The sequence below is a fragment of the Sorex fumeus genome, unplaced genomic scaffold (genome assembly GCF_029834395.1).
Source record: "Sorex fumeus unplaced genomic scaffold, SorFum_2.1 ptg000034l, whole genome shotgun sequence".
Classification (NCBI taxonomy): Eukaryota; Metazoa; Chordata; class Mammalia; order Eulipotyphla; family Soricidae; genus Sorex; species Sorex fumeus.
The window spans coordinates 29,721,485-29,739,969 of NW_026606091.1; the positions used below are offsets into that span (position 1 = coordinate 29,721,485).

The 18,485-nt window shown below is 55.4% G+C and overlaps 1 protein-coding gene across 1 annotated transcript in view; it reads right to left on the reverse strand.

Moving 5' to 3' along the window:
• Positions 1–18,485, reverse strand: part of LOC130026620 (polypeptide N-acetylgalactosaminyltransferase 12-like) — a 124,649-nt gene that overhangs the window by 93,624 nt on the left and 12,540 nt on the right. Inside the window, exons 7-10 of the mRNA XM_056117456.1 lie at positions 17,739–17,870; positions 16,076–16,189; positions 11,568–11,707; positions 10,982–10,997 (exon numbers count right to left, since the gene is read on the reverse strand). Coding sequence (XP_055973431.1) covers positions 10,982–10,997; positions 11,568–11,707; positions 16,076–16,189; positions 17,739–17,870 — 402 coding nt within the window. The remainder of the gene's footprint in view (positions 1–10,981; positions 10,998–11,567; positions 11,708–16,075; positions 16,190–17,738; positions 17,871–18,485) is intronic.

Genomic DNA, 18,485 nt, shown 5'->3' on the forward strand with positions numbered 1-18,485 from the left:
CGACTCTCTGGTGCACTGAGCAAACACCATGGATTGCCTGAGGCTGCCAAAGCAGATGCAAACTCTGCAGGTGCCCACAGAGACCAGGCAGGGGAAGGAGACAGAGTCTGGGTGGGTGGCGGGATGCAGGGCAGGAATCCTGACAAAGGTGATCAGGAAGTGCTGACCTGGGCGCTAGTTTCATCTTGATTGACAGTGACCCTTGATGAGTATGGTGTCATTGAGAATATACCCTGGATGGTGGGATCCTGACGAGGGTGGGGGGGGGGGGCCAGGGGGGATATACCTGCTAACTGTGCTTTGCTCATTTACCTGAGCAGCCCAGAGGTGAAAACACATCACCCCACCCCCACGGCTGATTCTGGTCTCCTCACTACTCTGTGTGCCCCAGAGGCCAGATGGGGGCTGTGGTGACTGGGAACAGGCAGAGGGTCTCTAACTCAAGTAGCAACCCAGGTGGAAAAACTCCTTAAGGTCCAGAATGCCATGGGCAGTAAGGGTCCAGAACCAAACTGACTCCCTGGCAGCAGTTGTCTCTTCAATCAATGGGCCCTGGGCCTGCTCAGTGTCCAGCAGGGAGGAAAAGGTGTTTTCTTCAATGACTGAACACTGCTCTACTCAAACCAGTCAGGAGTGGGAGGGGGCTTTGAGCCAGTTGAAAGAATGAACTCGAGAAGGGCCAGTGAGCTGGAGGCTGGTCAGGCCCAGCCGTGGTCAGGTTTGGCCACTCCTGAGGGCCTCACTGTAGAATGGACATCTCTCAGAGTCAGGAGAGAAATGGGAAACAATCCCAGACAAACTCATCACTGAGCATCGCCAGAAGATTAACCTGCAGGTGATAGTTTGTCAGGATCAGCCGCAGCGGGGTGAGCTAAGGGGGGCTCGCAAATGATTCTGTCTGCCAAGCCTAAGGGGAGGGAACCAAGGAGGCAACAAGAGGCAGAAGCGAAAAACTAGGCAGGACCTCTGAGAGACCCGCTCTAGGAGGTGGAAAAGATGGATGGGTCAGGAATCACCAAATTTGACAACAATCAAATGTGAGGTTTGCTCTGACAAAATGGTGACAAGAACCAAATGGCAACTGGCTGAGTGGACAGCAACATTCCTGGAGTCAGAGATCACCTTGTCCCAGGTGAGGAAGACAAGACTTAATGCCCACTTGGTGACAGGAAGCCACCAGGCTTCATTCCATGTTCCTTACCATTGACCCACGAACAGATGACTAGGACCAGACCAAGACAACTTCATAGCCCCCTTAGTCTAACCCAGGGCGCGGGTGTACCATTGCCTCACCTGAGGTTCGGAGAGTCCGCCCGGGAGCACCCCAGTAAGCTACTCCTATTTCCTTAACTTTATTTATATATCTCTGTCCTTCTGTCTGACCCGGATGGGGTTCCCAAATCTCTCACCGAGCAAGAGACTAAGGGAAAGCAGGTTACCCGAGCAGGGATGGAAGGGGCTCACAGGAACGCTCGAACACTGAGCGTAGAAACGGGAATCACCACTGTGGGAGCACCTGAGAGCACTAGGCACCACTGCATGTTAGATGAAAGTTGTTACCGCAGAATCAAGGTAGCCTGTAAACAACCTACATAATTAGGCTGTGACCTGCTACTGCCCGTTTGGGGGATAGCTGGGTAGAGCCTGCACACATGGAATACACTAGGATGCTTCCAGCAAATTCTTGGGTGCCACCTGTCTTGGTGATACTCTGTATGATCCTAAAAGGAAAAACTCCAAAGACAGTCATTCAATGGGAGAACAGCTCTCACCACTGGCAAGGGGTGAGAGGGCTCAAGCTCCTGATCCCCACAGTCTCCCAGCTCCCCAAACCTCTAGGAAAACCTGGACTTGGTGTTTCCAGAGCCCAGGGGCCCAGAGGCAGGACACAGAGAACTAAGCCCAGAGCCCCAGTAGAAGCTTCGAGAGGGTGTGCAGGATATGTGTGAGGTGTGAAGATCCATGAGAGTGAACGGGTGGCCCCAGGCCCATGGTGCAGTTAGAGGGGAAGGGCTATGAACTGGGCACCGAGGGGTAAACCGGGACCTGCCTGTGCCGGCCCTGACCAGCCCTACCAGGCTGATCCCTGGTGCCTCCCCGATCCCTGGTTCCCATCCAAGTAGGAATGTGACAGGCAGGAAGGGGCATGGCTGACCAAATTCCTGGAAATTACTGGAACAGGATGGCTCTGCCTTCTGAGGCTTTGCCATCTGGTCTGATACATGAATCTGGACACACTTCTTGTCACCAGTAGAGTGTCACTCAGCCAAGGCTGTCCCACCAGGTCCAGGCGTGCAGGAACAAAGAGGAGTCAGGGTCTGGTTCTCTATTTCATGGGGTCTGACCGTGCTGTGATGTTGGCAGTGGGACTTGTATTAGGGAATCTGATGGTCCACAAAGAAGTGGGGCGCTATTATCAGGTATCAGCTCCGTACAGACTCGGGGACACTAGAAACATGTTCCATTCACAACCCCATCCTGCTCCACTGATAACACACTGTCTTCCTGCTAGGGTGGGTGCCATCAAGGGGGAGCCTGGCTGAGGGGTCAGCACCTTGGACCCACCTGCTGCAGGAGCACTTTCAAGTCCTCATCCTGAGAAACCTGATGTGGCCACTAGGGGCAAAGTGGGGTCTGTCCCTGGTGCCACTGCAGAGGGGAATGGGGAAACAGGCACCAGGGGCAGGGGAGGCCATGGAGGTGCTGCAGTGGAAGGCAGGGCTCTGGGTGCTGCATCCTGCCCTCCCTCCTGGGGACGCATCCGTGATTGAGACCTTCAACCCTTGGGGTGGACTCTCCTGGGGTCATTGACAGGCTTCACACAGGGGCAGGCAGGTGACGCGTCTTGGCATGGTGACATGTCCAAGGCTTCCCACAATCTAGAAGCAATTGTCAACTACTGGCCAGAACTGCCCCGCCCAGTGACACACACACCCACACAGGCCTGGGATAGATCCATTTATTGCAACAATCGTGAAAATCAGACAGTGGCATTCAGGGAGAAAGCCCGCCTTCCTCCTTCCCCTCTTCTCAGCCAGCAATACAAAGTCCCCAAACAGCCCCAAAGAGTGTGTAGAATCCGGTCACTGGATGGTACCAGCGGCCAAGCTTCAGGGCTGTCATGCGCAGAAACAGGACCCCACAATGGGGAGGGGAGAGCTGAGTTGTGACTTCTGACCTCCAAATCATTGTTTGTTAGTGCTGGGGGGATATATCTGCCATCCTGATCCCTAGGATCTTGTGGAGGGGGACATTTCTTCCCCACTGTTTCCTGGGGCCTAGTGTGGAGGGGGACATCTCGGCCCTTCCGGTCCCTGGGTCCTAGTGGGGGGGACATCTCGGCCCCCCGATCCCTGGCTTCCAGTGGTGGGGGGGCCTCTCTCTCTGGCCCCCACGATCCCTGGCGTCCACTCATGGGGGGGCCTCTCTCTGTGGCCCCCCCCTCCGATCTCAGGCGTCCACTGGTGGGGGGGCCTCTCTCTCTGGCCCCTCCGATCCCTGGCGTCCAGTGGAGGGGGCCTCTCTCTCTGGCCCCCCGATCCCTGGCGCCCAGTGAGGGGGACCTCTGTCTCTGCTCCCCCGATCCCTGGCGTCCAGTGGGGGGGCCTCTCTCTCTGCCCCCCCCCCATCCCTGGCGTCCAGTGGTCGTGGGGGGGGAGTCTCTATCTGTCTCCTCCCAATCCCTGGCGTCCAGCGGTGGGGGGTCCTCTCTCTGGCGTCCCCCGATCTCTGGCGTCCAGTGGGGGTGGGGGGGCCTCTCTTAATGGCACCCCCCAATCCCTGGCTTCCAGTGGTGGGGAGGCCTCTCTCTCTGGCTCCCCCCGATCCCTGGCGTCCAGTGGTGGGGGTGCCTCTCTCTCTGGCTCCCCCGATCCCTGGCGTCCATTGGGGGGGGAGTCTCTATCTGTATCCTCCCAATCCCTGGCGTCCAGTGGTGGGGGGGTCCTCTCTCTGGCGTCCCCCGATCCCTGGCGTCCAGTGGTGGGGGGCCTCTCTTAACGGCACCCCCCCGATCCCTGGCGTCCAGTGGTGGGGGGCCTCTCTCTCTGCCCCCCCGACCCCTGGCGTCCAGTGGTGGGGGTGCCTCTCTCTCTGCCCCCCCGATCCCTGGCGTCCAGTGGTGGGGGTGCCTCTCTCTCTGGCCCCCCAGATCCCTGGCGTCCAGTGTGGGGGCCTCTCTCTCTGGCTCCCCCAGATCCCTGGCGTCCAGTGGGGGCGGGTGCCTCTCTCTCTGCCCCCCCGATCCCTGGCATCTGGTGGGGGGGCCTCTCTCTCTGGCCCTCCCCAATCCCTGGCGTAGAGTGGTGGGGTCTCTCTCTCTGGCCCCCCTGATCCCTGGCGTCCAGTTTGGTGGGGGCCTTTCTGGCCCCCACCCCGATCCCTGGCGTCCCGTGCTGGGGGTGCCTCTCTGCGCCCCCGATCCCTGGCGTCCAGTGGTGGGGGGACCTCTCTGGCCCCCCCGACCCCTGGCGTCCAGTGGTGGGAGGACATCTCTGGCCCCCCCGTTCCCTGCGTCCAGTTTTTGGGGAGACATCTCTGGCCCCCCATCCCTGGTGTCTAGTGAGGGGGGGTCTCTGGCCCCCCTGATCCCTGGCGTCTAGTGGGGGGACATCTCTAGCCCCCGATCCCTGGGGTCTAGGGGGTGAGACATTTCTGTCCCCCTGCTCCCGGGGTCTAGTGGAGGGGAAACTGTGCCCCCTGATCCCTGGGGGACCCAGGGGTGGGGACATTTTTTCCCCGACATCTCTGGGTCTAGTGGAAGGAGATTTTACTGTCCCCCTGATATCCTGTGTCTTGAGATGGAGAATAGTTGTGCCTTTGCCCTGATCCCTGGTCTTGCAGGGAGGGATATCCCTGGTGCTAGTGGAGGGAGAAGAGCAAAGGGCAGAGGAAGAAGGCAGAACTCGGGTGGCGTGGGGAGGATGGGGCTGGGCTAGATCAATTGGGTGAGAGAGGCAGGGTGCTTAGGTGCAGTAAAATCGAGGTGTCAGCTGGGTGTCAGGCTGCCAGTGGAGCTCTTGCTGACCAGCTGCGTTTTCTGGATTTTAAGCGGGTCATTACGGTACCTGGGTCCGATGTGGGTGGACTCCTCTTCCTTAAGGACAGCAACAGGAGCGTCTCCGTATCTCACACAGGTCATGGTCCCTGCCCCCTGGGACTGGACTGTCTCCTCCAGCTCCTGGACTCTGGCACTCCTCCTGCCTGGCCCCCTGCGCCTCCTCCTTCTCTGTGGCCTCCAGCTCCTCACGTTTTGTGTCCAGGAGCACCTGTGTGTTGTTCGTCTCCACGCCAATCCCTTTGGAGTGGATGGGATGTGGGGCAGCATTAGGGTCTCAGCCAAGCAAGGGAGGTGGGGGGCTGGGGGTGGGGCCGCCTGGCTCCCCTCTCCAGTAGCCCCGCCCTCTGACCCACAGGGGCTTCTCCCTGTCACTCACCCTTTTCCGGGTCTCCTTTCCCTTTCACCAGGTTCTGCAGCTGCTGTTTCTCCTGCTGAGTCCCACAGAAGAGCACCTGGGGTGAAGGCACTAGGTGAGGAGGCAGGTCTAGGGCCTTCCTGCCCCAGAGCCCGTGGCCCCTGTCTCACCTGGTCTCCCTCAGCTCCCTGATGGCGGCCTCCAGCAGGGCCTGCTGCCTTGGTGGCACCACAGCAGCTGGTCTATGGGCTGCTTCTGCCGCAGCATACGCTGGTACAGCTGCTCCTCCTTGGAGCCCAGGTGACTGCGGGCATCCAGGTGATCTTGTCGGCAGCTATGTGCATGTCCAGGTACCAGCAGATCGGCCCCAGGGAAGCCACTGGCACTGCACCTATTCGTCCTGCCCTGGCATCTGGGGGAGGTAGGACAGTGTCTGTGAGGACAGGCAGGAGGGCCGACTACATCCCAGCCAGGAGATGCAGGGCTCAGACCCTCAGCCACAGGCCCCCATGGCATCTTTGTCCCAGAGCCTAGGAGTTGGGTCTCCCTATGCCTCGGACCCTGACTCCTACCTGGCAACTGCCAACTCCAGACCCCTCTGTGTAGTGTGGGCCAGTCAGTGCCACCACAGCCCTCAGTTAGGGCATTCTGACCTGTCCTTCCTGCCATCACCCAAGGCAGGCTCTTGGCCTCACAGGGGATCTCACCAGCCCATTTCACAGACCAGGAAAGTCACAGCCCAGAAGACTGAATTGTTATGCCCCAAGAATACCCCAGAGTGGAGGGGAGCTGATGGCCAGCAAACCCCTGCACCCTCTCTCAAAACTCTTCATGTTCGGCAACTTTTCGTGGGCTCGCAGTGAAGACAAGTTGGAATGATAGGTGATAATTGGAGATGATACTCGCCCAGCTCCAAGACTGGGAAATGTTACCCAGACCCCTTCCACTGTTACAGAGACACAACTCGAGCCTGGCCGGGCTCCCGGCCAGCCACCCCACAGCCCTCAGACTCCGGGCAGCACTGTGCCCGCTTCTCTCACCCCAGCTCAGTCCCCTCATCCCCCACTCGCATCCGCAGTTGTTCTCTGGGTTCACCCGTTGTTCCTGGAACCTCCTGCCTCCACCTGTCCTTGGAAATGTTGTCAACGATGTGACTGTTTCGGGGGCACCCAGAGGCCGGTAAACCTGAGAGGAAGCAGACAGTCAAGGACCCCAGACCTTCAACCCCACCCAAACTTCATGGTCCACAGCCCCGACTCTTGGTTCCTCCTGCTCATCTCGGGGTCTGCTCATTTCTCACCGCCATCTGCTCCTCTGGACCCCTTACTAATTGGATTCTTTCCTGGTTTGGACCCACTGGAGCCCTCCTGGCAGTGCTGGCAGGGACACGAGGGACAACTAGAAACAAGCGTTCTATGTCCCGGCCCTAGAGCTCTCTGCATTTTCATGGTCGTAAAATTCTGGGGAGTGGACAGCTGACCCCATTTCCTCTGGCTGCCCGCAGAGCAGGACACAGGTGCGGAGGGACGGGGAGACTCGCCCAGCTCCTGCTCCCAGCCTTTCTCCCCTGTCACAGTGCCCCATTCACAGGGCCCCTCCCTCAACACTCGAAGTCACTCCTCCCCGCCTTGCCCTCCTCAGACATCACAGGCTTCAAGCTCCTGGTGCTGTGCACCAGCCCAAATCACTCTCCCCTAAAGGATGACGCTCTGCCAAGCAATCTTCCGTCTTTATAAGATACACTTGATGTTTTAAAATTCTGTTCTTTCAGCTCTTTCTGTCCCAAACAAGAGGGAAGGGGTGTTTTCGCACAGTTAGACCCACTGCTAGGAGGGACTGTGATGAGGGGTCTGGGAGTCGGGGACCCTGCTTTGACTCCCCAGTTCCTCAGTGCTGCCCTGAGATCCCACCCCCATCATTTCCTGAGCTGGGTGGGCCAGTGTACAGCCACCCAGTTCTTTGATCAGTGGGAACCCAGGAGATCCTATTCTGGTGGCAGGAGGAAACTGGGCCTGGAGAGAGGGTCTCTGGGGACTCCCATCCCAGAGTCCCGAAAGACCCTGTCGAGGGCAGAAGTTGCTGGAGGACAAGAATGCCTGAAAACTTGGCTGGAAATGGCCGGGGGCTTTATCCTGGGCCTCCTGGCCACACACTGACCAGTGCAGAACCAGCGCATGGCCCAGGGCTGGCGGGTTAGCACCGACCTAGCACTTTTTCTTCCCATCTTTTCATGCTCTGCCGATTTCCAATGATCCCCTAGGGAAAGGGTCAACATGCAGAAGGTGCATTGGGGCCACTTCTCCCTTAAGCCTCCTTGAGAGAGGGTGTCCCGAGGGGCGGGGCCACGAGCATTTCTATAGGCAGGGATGTGGCCGTGGCCTCAGGACACTCTGGGTGATTCCCCCCTGCCTTGCCCTCCTCGGACATCACAGGCTTCAAACTCCTGGTGCCAAGCACCAGCCCAAATCATTCACCCCTAACGGATGAGGCGCTGCCATGTGACTCTCCGCCTTTACAAGATATATCTGATGTTTTAAAATTCTGTTCTTCCATCTCTTTCAGTCCTAACTTAGGGGGAAGAGTGTGGTCGCACACTAAGTGGTTTTTGGCAGGAGGGTCTGTGGTGAGGGGTCTGCGCACCCGGGGACCCTACTTTGACTCCCCAGCGCCACTGAGGCAGCTCCTCGGCATTGCCCTGAGCTCCCACCCCCATTGTTTCCTGAGCTGGGGAGCCAGTGTTCAGCCACCCAGGTCTTTGGACAGCAGAAGACCAGGAGGTGCTATTCTGGGGACAGGAACGGACAGGTCCTGGAGAGGGGCTCTCTGGGGACTCCCATCCCAGAGTCCCGGCAGACCCTGACGAGGACAGAGGCTGCTGGGGACAAAACTGCCGGAAGACTTGCTGGAAATGGGCCCGGGCTTGATCCTGTGGCCTCGGGGCCATACAGTGACCAGTGCAGGGCCAACGCAGGGCCTTTTCTTACCGTCCGTTGTGCTCTGCCAATTTCCAAAGATCCCCTAGAGATGACCCCTAGAGGTGACCCGTAGATGACCCGTGGAAGGGTCACCATCTGGAGGTGACCCCTAGATGACCCCTCGAACGGTCAACAGGGGAAGGTGTGTTGGGGCCACTTCCCTCTCAAGCATCCTTGAGAGAGGGTGCCCCGAGGGGCGGGGCCACGAGCTTTTTTTATAGGTAGGGATGGGGGCGTGGCCTCGGGGCTGCAACCCCATTGGCCAGGGGGAAACCTAGAGCTCCCGGGGCAACGTCAGGATGAAGGCTGCACCAGCCTCTGCCCTGGTGGGCCTTACGGGCCTCCCCACCCCCACCCGGACCTTCGGGCACTGCCCCCTACCGACGATGGTGGCTTGGAACTCTGTGGGCCCCATGGTGGGCCAGGAGCACTGACCCTTTCGGTCTCCCATAGCTCAGTCCACGACTTTCTCATTCCCAGAGATCACGTCCCCCCATGCCCAGGCTGGGCTGCAGCTGCCAGGATTAGCCCCTGAGCACCCGTAGGTCTGGCCTGGCTGCTGCTGTGGGAGCCCAGCGAGCCTGGCAGAGGGGCTGTCCTGGTTGCTGTCCTCACCGCCCCTCCCTCCCCAGGCCCCTCTCCTTTCTGTCCTTGGAGCCCCTGCCCTCCCTGCCCTTCCCCTCTCCTCTCCTCAGGCCCGCAGAGTTCTTGCTCCCGCCATATCCGTTGTCCACGTTCGCTCTGTCCTTCTGTCTCTGCTTCCTCCCAGACTGGCAGCAGCCACTTTGTGGGGCCTTTGAGCCCCCAGACCCAATCAGTCCCTGACCAGTTCCCCGTGTTGCACAGAGACTTCCCTTTCTGAGCCCTGGAGGGCTCTTAATGACCCCACAGAATCTCCCCATCCCAGCTCTGCCCCTTTCTCTGAGACTCAGTTCATCCTACTGGGAACTGGACACCAGACTTGGCCTTGGGGAAGCTGGACGCTTCTCTCATGTTGCTCCCGGCCTGTTCTGGAAATCCCGCTCAATACACACACTCCCAACTAGGGCCACTCAGCCTGGCCACGCTGCCCTCACGAGTCCTGCAGCCTGAAAGGAACCCCAACTCCCCCATATCGCCCGTGCCCACTATGGCACCCCCGAGTGCCCCTGTCCTCCCTTCCCTGAGCACATTCAGGCCCCAGTGGTCTGCGGCTGTCTCCTGTAGCTCTGACATCTCCCCCTCTCCCTTTCGCTGGGCGGAGAATCAAATCCATCTCTGATGGTGGGGCACAGGGTCACTGTGGGCTTGTGCTGTCTGGGGAGCTTGTGGGCAGTGAAGGGTTCCACACTGGGGTGAGGCTCTGGGCAGGAAAGGTCCATCCAGTCCTTGAGAGGCTTAGAAAATACCTGGAGGTTTGTAGGTCCTTATCCTGAAACATCGACTGGCCTCTAGGGGTGGGAACTCACATAGCATTGGGGCAAGGTGGGGGGCTCTTCCTGGGGGGCACTGCAGAGGGGGTATAGATGGGATAGGCACCATGGGTGGGCAGTGACAGGCTCTGGACATGGTGAGACCCCATGGCACGGATTCCTCATCATCCAGAAGCACGAGCCATTCCTGGCAGGACCCGCCCCGCCCAATGGCACACACCCACACAGACTATGATGGATCCACTTATTGAAATAGTCGTGGTAACAGGATGGTGGTTGTCATGGAGAGTGGCCCAGTCCTCCTCCTCTCTCTCCTCTGCCACCAATTTATGATTTCCTAAACTTCCCCAAGACATGCCTACCACTCAGTTGCTCTGACTTCTACTGTCTGATGCTACAGTAACTTATTAGTCCTTGTTTCCGGCAATTTTTCAGGTTTTACTGTTATTATTCAATCTCTATTATGTATAATAAAGTTTCTCTTTCTCCTCCTTTTTCCTCTCCCACTCTTTCTCTCTCTCTCTCTGTCTCTCTGTCTCTGTCTCTGTCTCTCTCTCTCTCTCTCTCTCTCTCTCTCTCTCTCTCTCTCTCTATGAGCTTCTTAAAGTTTTCCATTAGCAACCTCTTTTTGTTAGGAAATTTTTTCCGTGGTCCCTGATTTTGAGGTATGTAAAATAAGGATACAAATATTTATTTGATAAATCATAAATAAATTTATTTGATTTTTTCTTTCTTTTTGGGTCACATCCAGCGATGCACAGGGGTTACTCCTGGCTCTGCACTTAGGAATTACTCCTGGCAGTGCTCGATGGACCATATGGGATGCTGGGAATTGAACCTGGGTTGGCCGCCTGAAAGGCAAACACCCTACCTGCTGTGCTATCGCTCCAGACCCCTACGTCATAAATAAATTTAAAGTAAAACAAGTATCTTTTAAGTTATGCAAACCCCGTGTGTAGTCTTGATCTACAGTTTAAGAAGCCAGGCCTGGTGCTCACACAAAGTGCTACCCTTATTTCTACACATATGTGAACAAAAGTGTGCACACATACATGCATACACATAGTCCATCTTCACTTTTACATACACGTGCACACACATAAAAATGCACACTTTTACACATGCACATACAGTACAATCCACACATCTATACACATGCATACACACACCATGTACATACAGTGCCATCCTCACGTCTACACACGAACATAAAAGTCAGACGTATGTTCTCACTGGTGCTGGGGGCCACCAGGGCCATCCCAGTGATGCTTGGGACCTCCAGGGCTGTAAATGGTGAAGTTCAGGAGGGGCCACGTGGGATAAATCCAGGGCTGGGTGTGTGCTTTGGTGACCCCTGTGACCATCTCCCCTTCCGCTCCCCCTGATTCCAGAGCTGGGGAAAATGGGGGTGAGGTTTACAGAAGTAAAACAGTTTCCCCACCACCCCAACCCTCCCCCCGCAGGATCTGCCCTCACATCTGCTTTAAGGAGACCACATTCAAGCAGCAGCAGCAGCAGCAGCAGCCCCCAGGCCGGTCCCAAGCCCCGCCCAGCCCCCAGCAACTCCAAGTGAACAAGAGAAGACAGGCCAAGCATTAGGGATCCTGCAAGACAAAGGCGCCAACAGTTCCCCATCCCACCCCACCCCCATTCCCAGCATGTCCCTTATCACAGCATGCCTGGGGCCTGCTCCTCCCTGAGACTCCCAGGGTCTACTTCAGCCCCAAGATTGACAGCACAGATAACACTGCCCACTCACCTAGCGCAGGAGGAAGTAGTGGTTCTCGGGGACCGGGTTCTGGCAGAGCTCTATGACCAGGCTCTCCCCGCCCGCCTCCACCGCCAAGCACCCCTCGGGCTGGTGGGTGTTGTAGAGGATCTCCTTCTGGGATGTATACTCGAAGAACTGCAAAGGAGCCGTCCGTGGGCAACGGTTACTGTCGGCCATGGAGGAATGGACGGACACCAGGCAGGATCAGAGCACAGAGGCCAGGCAGAGAGCCTGAGTGTCCAGTTTTGAGGGTCTGTGAGTGTCCTGCCAGAGTTCCCCAAGGCCCCCTTCTCATGCTCTGCTTCTTCCCTGAGTGTTTGAGACCCCACGCTGTCCCTACCCTTGAGCTGGCCAGAAAATGGACGGTCTCAGTAGCTGAGTGGGCAACTCTGAGGCCTGAGCTGCCCTTTCTCTTCTCTGGGCTTTTCTGCCTCTTCCCGGCAAACTTGAGGGAGTTTGATCCAAAGCAATGGCACTGTGGAATCACTAAAATGTCCTTTGCAGGCAGGAATTGCACTGCCAGGGAGAGGGCAGGCCTGGGTCACACAGGGAGACAGGGTGCTGGAATCCAGCTTCTCCGGCCAAGTAGGTGCCCTCCTGAGCCGACCCAGATCTGCAGGGTTTTCCTTTTTCTTCCTCTAACTGTAGGTATTGGTGCACAGTTAGTCATAACTGCACAAGCGGGTTTCTCTGAGTCCTATCAGGCACTGCTTGCTTCATTTTCTATTTCCCAGATGTTCTACAATGTCTTGCCTGCACGGGAGAGCCTGGCAAGCTGCCCGTGATGTATTCCATATGCCAAACACAGTAACAATAAAGTCTCCAATGGAGACGTTACTGGGCCCGCTTGAGCAAATCGATGAACAACGGGAGGACCGTGACAGTGAGCTACAATGAGTCTGTATTACCTTTGCAGGCAGAGAATCAGTTCATCTCACCGCTCCAGAATTACATGGTGCAGGGCCAGAGGGATAATACAGTGGAGAGGGTGTTAGCCTTGCTGACCTGAGTTCAATCCCTGGCCTCCCATATGGTCCCCTGAGCACTGCCAGGAGTGATTCCTGAGTACAGAGCCAGGAGTAACCCCTGAGTAACCCCAGGTATGACTCAAAAACAAAAATAAAAACAAAAAAGAACTACATGATGTGAACCACCAGGAGGTCAAAAGGCACAATATTCCCAAAGAAGACATCTGAGCATGTATGGATCATGCAAGAGGAAACAATCAAATATAAACCATAAACATACAATGATGACAATTAGTTAAAACTAATTTTAACTTGTCAACACAAACTTGGCCAAGAGCATTGATTCATTCGAATGCCTAACAACCGGAATTGGACGTTTACATTTGAATGATGTGGCTCACTGCCTGCAGTTTCTATCTTTGTTGTCTATACACCAACATCTCATTATGATGAAAGAGAAATCTAGAAGTTCTACATGGAGCTAGACAAGTTCTATAAAGAAGACCACACCTTCTACAAGATCATTGTGGGTGATTTTAATGCCAAGATAGGACCGAGAAGATCAGCTGAAGAACTTCACATCGGGACCCATGGCCTAGAATGGAACGAACAGGGTGAGAGACTGTCTGAGTTCATCATGTCGACCAAGACCATTCATGGTAACTCACAGTTCCAGAAGGCAGAATCTAAACGATGGACATGGGAGTCTCCCGGTGGACGATTCCACAACGAAATAGACCACATCATATTCAATCGACGGTTTTGCCTGACTGATGTCGCTGTTGTCCCAAAATTTCGAACGGGATTGGACCACCGTCTCCTTCGTGCAAAATTCTACTTCACAGAGCGGGGAGAAAGGGCTGAAAAGTTCAAAAAGAGAACTCCCAGAACGACCACCAACTGGGAACTCTTTGGTACTATTGCGGCAACATGGGAAGATGCCATTGTTGACAACATTGACGAGGAATACGATCGACTGGTTCAGCACCTCCATGAATGTGCGAGGAACGCCAAGAGAGAGATAGCCACAAAAAATCACCTATCTTCAAAAACTCTTGAGCTAATTCGCCAGCGTGGTTTGGCGCGTGCCTCAGGCAACCGCAAGCTAACATCCAAGCTCCCAAAGCAGTGCAGAGATGCAATCAAGGAAGACCTCAAAGAGAAAAGAGCAGAAGTACTGGGAGATGCGGCAGAAGCCGGGAAAAGTATTCATAACGCCCGCCTGTCCTTCGCCAACTACAAGACCAAGATGACTGCCCTCCAATGTCCTGATGGATCCATCACATCCTCCAAAACGGCAATGGAGAAGATTATCTATGACTTCTACTCAAATCTCTTCGACAGCCATGTCCACTTGCCAACATACCAAATTCTACAGGATGGATATGTCGTTCCCAATGTTCTCCCTTCCGAAATCCGACACACCATTTCGTCGGTAAAGAAACAAACAGCACCCGGCCCAGACAAGATCAGACCTGAACACCTGAAAAACCTGCCGTCAGTACTCATCAATACACTGGCTCGGCTCTTCACTCGCTACCTGTCTGAATGCAAGGTTCCGTCCCAATGGAAAACCAGCAGGACCGTACTACTGTTCAAGAAGGGAGACATCCATGACATTGGCAACTATCGCCCAATCTGCCTATTGTCTGTCATCTACAAGTTGTTCACTCGAGTCATCCTAAATAGGATTGGCAGAACACTAGATGAAGGACAACCATGCGAGCAAGCCGGGTTCTGCAAAGGATTCAGCACCATCGACCATATCCACACGATAACCAAGCTCATTGAGGTTTCTCGGGAGTTCAAGATGCCGCTTTGTTTAACATTCATTGATTTAAAGAAGACCTTTGATTCTGTTGAGACGGAAGCAGTCATTGAAGCCCTAGCCAATCAGGGCATTCAAGCCCAATACATCAGGATCCTCCATGAGCTGTATTGCGGATTCACTACCAGGATCTCACCATTCTACAAAGAAGTGATCGTTGATGTCAAGAGAGGGGTGCGGCAGGGTGATACCATTTCACCGAAACTCTTCAGTGCCACCCTCGAGAACATCATGCGACGACTGGAATGGGAAGGAATGGGAGTGAAGATAGATGGTCGGCAACTACACCACCTCCGCTTTGCTGATGACATTGTTTTAGTAACACCAAACATCAGCCAAGCAGCACAAATGCTGGCTGACTTTGACCGTGAGTGTGGAAAGGTAGGACTACAGCTGAATCTTACGAAGACAATGTTTATGAGAAACAGCCTCGTACCTGATGCCCTAATCGCTCTCAATGGAACGACCATCTCCGAATGCAACAGCTATGTGTACCTAGGTCGAGAGATCAACATGACAAATGACCTGGCACCCGAGCTGCGCAGGAGGAAGAGAGCGGCTTGGAACGCCTTCAAGAACGTCGAAGAAATAGCTAAGAGGATGAAGAACCTCCGGCTCCAGGCACATCTCTTTGATTCCACTGTTCTTGCTGCATTAACATATGCCTCAGAGACCTGGGCCCTACGCAAACAGGATGAGAACTCTATTCAGGTCTCCCAAAGAAGAATAGAAAGAGCTATGCTTGGAATATCACGTTTCACTCAAATGAGAGAAAGAATCCGGAGTTCCGACATCCGTCGACGATCAAGAATCAGGGACACTGTCTCATTTGCCAAGGTGTCAAAAATCAGATGGGCTGGTCACGTAATGAGGTTTAAAGACGACCACTGGACTAGAGCTGTTACCGACTGGATTCCACAGGATGTCAAAAGACCGCGTGGCCGCCCACCTACCAGATGGTCAGACTTCTTCGTCAAGATCATGAACAATCGGTTTGAAGCCCTTCATGTTCCTGGAGCGAACAGATGCCATTGGGCTACACTAGCACGCGACAGGGACAAATGGAGACGTTACTGGCGCCCGCTCGAGCAAATCGACGACTAACGGGAAGTTAAGTGATTAAGTGATTAAGTTAAAACACAGAATCCAGAGTCTGTGCATAGAGGAAAGAGGGACAAGAAACTCACCTTCATCCTAAGGCGGTTTCTCCAGGTCCTCTCGGGCACACTTGCTTCACTTTCTAGTTCTCAAATATTTTACAATGAGTCTCTATTACCTTTACAAATTGAAGAGGTCAAATATTCACTTTTTAAAAAACACACATAGAGGTGCTGAAAGTAGATAAAGGACCAAACATAATGGCCTCTCAGTATCTGTATTGCAAACCATAATGCCCAAAAGTAGAGAGAGAGTAAGAAAGAAATTGTCTGCCATAGAGGCAGGGGATGGGGGTGGCAGGAGGGACACTGGGAACATTGGTGGTGGAAAATGAGCACTGGTGGAGGGATGGGTGTCTGATCATTGTATGACTGAAACTCAATCATGAAAGCCCTGTAACTGAATACCACAGTGATTCAACAAAAAAAAAATTAAAATTAAAAAACAACAACACACATAGATCTTCCCCAATTTTCCTCTTTAAGAGGCTCCCAAGACCTTGAACCCAGGGGCCCCTGCTGCCTTTTTCCAGAGAGAAGCGTCACCTACCTGGTTCTGGCCCAGGCCATGACAGGTGTACAAAATGACCTGGTGCCCCACAATCTGGTTTTCATCAGGAGGATTATAGTCAAAGCAGAGTCCTTGCAATCCTTTATTCTGGAGCTACCAAGAAACATAACGGGAGTTTCCAGTTCAGGTTTACACACAACTGAGTCAACCCAGGATGCTGTGGGAGGAGAAACAGGGAGTGAGGAGGGCCCGGCACAAGAGCCAGGCCCAAAAGTAAGAGCTTCTGGGACCTGAGCGATAGTACAGAAGGTCAGATGGCTGGCCTTGCACATGGACAAACCCCAGCAACCCACAGGACCTCCTGAGCACCGCCAAGAGTGATCCCTGAGCACAGAGCCAGGAGTAAATCCCTGAGCACCGCAAGGCATAGACCCCACACCAAAAGTAAACAAATAAATAAATAAGAGCTTCCTTAATTTATTCATTTTGGATTTTTTGGGGGGGATTGAAGGAGGGGAGTATCACATCTAGCAATGCTCAGGGCTTACTTCTGGCTCTGTGCTCAGAGATCACACCTGGTGGTGCTTGGTGGGGAATCCTATGGGGTGCTGGGGATAGTGCCCAGTTTGGTCACGTGCAAAGGCCTGAAGAGCATCATGCCCCATCATCCCCTCCAGGGCTGCACTTGGACAAAAGAGAAATGCAGTGGGACGGGGTGGGGTGGGGATGCAGGAGACAAAGGCAGGGCGAGCAAGAGTGACACACTCCCTGGGGCAGGCAGCCCACGACGGCCTCCTGATCCTCTCGGCACCTCGGGAGACCTGGACACTTCACAGTGGCCAAGGATTCAAACGTGTTCAGAGCCCGCTGGGTGCTGACCAAAGGGCTTCCAGAATGGGGGAAGCAGCGTCGCCCAGCCGTGCAGCCCAGGAGAGGGGAGTCTCTACCTTGGCGTGATTTCTCTCCGGAGTGAATGGCACTGGGGCCGGAGAGGGTCTGGGGGGTGAGGGCACTTGCCAGGCAGGCAACCAAGCCCCAGTCTGATGCCAGCACCATCATGAGTCACCACTGAGCACCACCGGGTGAAGCCCAACCCCAACCCCCACAGCGCAAATACTTCCCATTTGTGTGCAGGGGTTTGGGGGGGAGCAGAACGGGTGTTTAGGCCATACTTCGAGGTACTCAACGGCCACTCCTGACGGTGTTCAGGGGACCACGTCTGGCACCGGGGATCAAACTAGGGTTGGCCACACAGAGGGCAAAGCTTAAACTTAACCCCGGGACTATCTCTCTGCCCCCCCCCCCAAAGATTTCTTTTCTCTTTCTTTTGGTGAACAACAGAAGTGACTCTCCTTTTCCTGCCCCATCCTCCTGTACCCCCCCACTGGTCCCCAAGGACCCCTGCGGTGGGAATGACTAACTGGCCCAGACACTGAGACTCGGGTGTGAAGTGATGTGATGGGTAGAGGTGGTGTGGAGAGTCCAGGCAAGCCTCAGTCTCCTCATGCAGAAAATCACAGGCAGAACCTGACTCTCGTTCACATGCTCCCACGTGAGCGAGCTGAGAGCCAAAGCCAGCCGGGGGAGGGGAAGAGCCGGGGAGAGGGCCGGGGCTGGGGAGCCCAAGGGACCCCATCGAGGACCTGCCTCATGCAGGGCGTGGGGACCCTGCTGGCAGCCCCCCCGGGCGCAGCCCTCTCACCATCCCGAAGCAGCCGGGCCGGTCCTCGGGCACGTGCAGCTCAGGATACACGTTCTCCAGGAACCACCTGAAGTCCTTACACTTGAGCTTCTCACGGAGCTGCCGCCTCTCGGTCACGTCTCCAAAGAACTCCTGAGGGGGTCCATGCGGTCAGCCTGAAGGTCCTCCACAGTCCCCCACTCCACCCCACCCCAGTCCTGGGGCGTGACGATGCCCCCAAGCCCTAGCTGTGCAGGTGTGGGTGGGTGCCTAGGGAGAGAGCTGTGGCAGCCGGGGTACCACGCCCCCCCCACACACACATGCGCGCGCACACACACACAGGGTTCCCCGTTGCCCAGCTCCAGCCTGGGGAGACCCAGTGCACCTCGATGGTCATGAAGCGCCTAGGACATGATGGGAGCCCCAAACCCCAGCCCTGTGGGCATCCCTGGACACACAGCACTTCTTCAATGGGACAGATTGAGGAAGGGTGGCTGAGGTAGACACGCATGCAAAGCCAAGAGACGGGGCTGGGATGAGATGAGATAGCGCACATATGCATGACCCATCCCCGGCACCACACACACACACACACACACACACACACACACACACACACACATACTCTGTGTTGAAGAGATAGCTCAATGGTCAAGAGCACATACAGGAGGCCCAGGTCCGAGTCCCGGCACGGCAGGGAACCCCCAGCACTGAGTCAAGGGTAGAACCCAAGCACCTCCAGGTGGGGGTCATAAGTAAACAGGAACC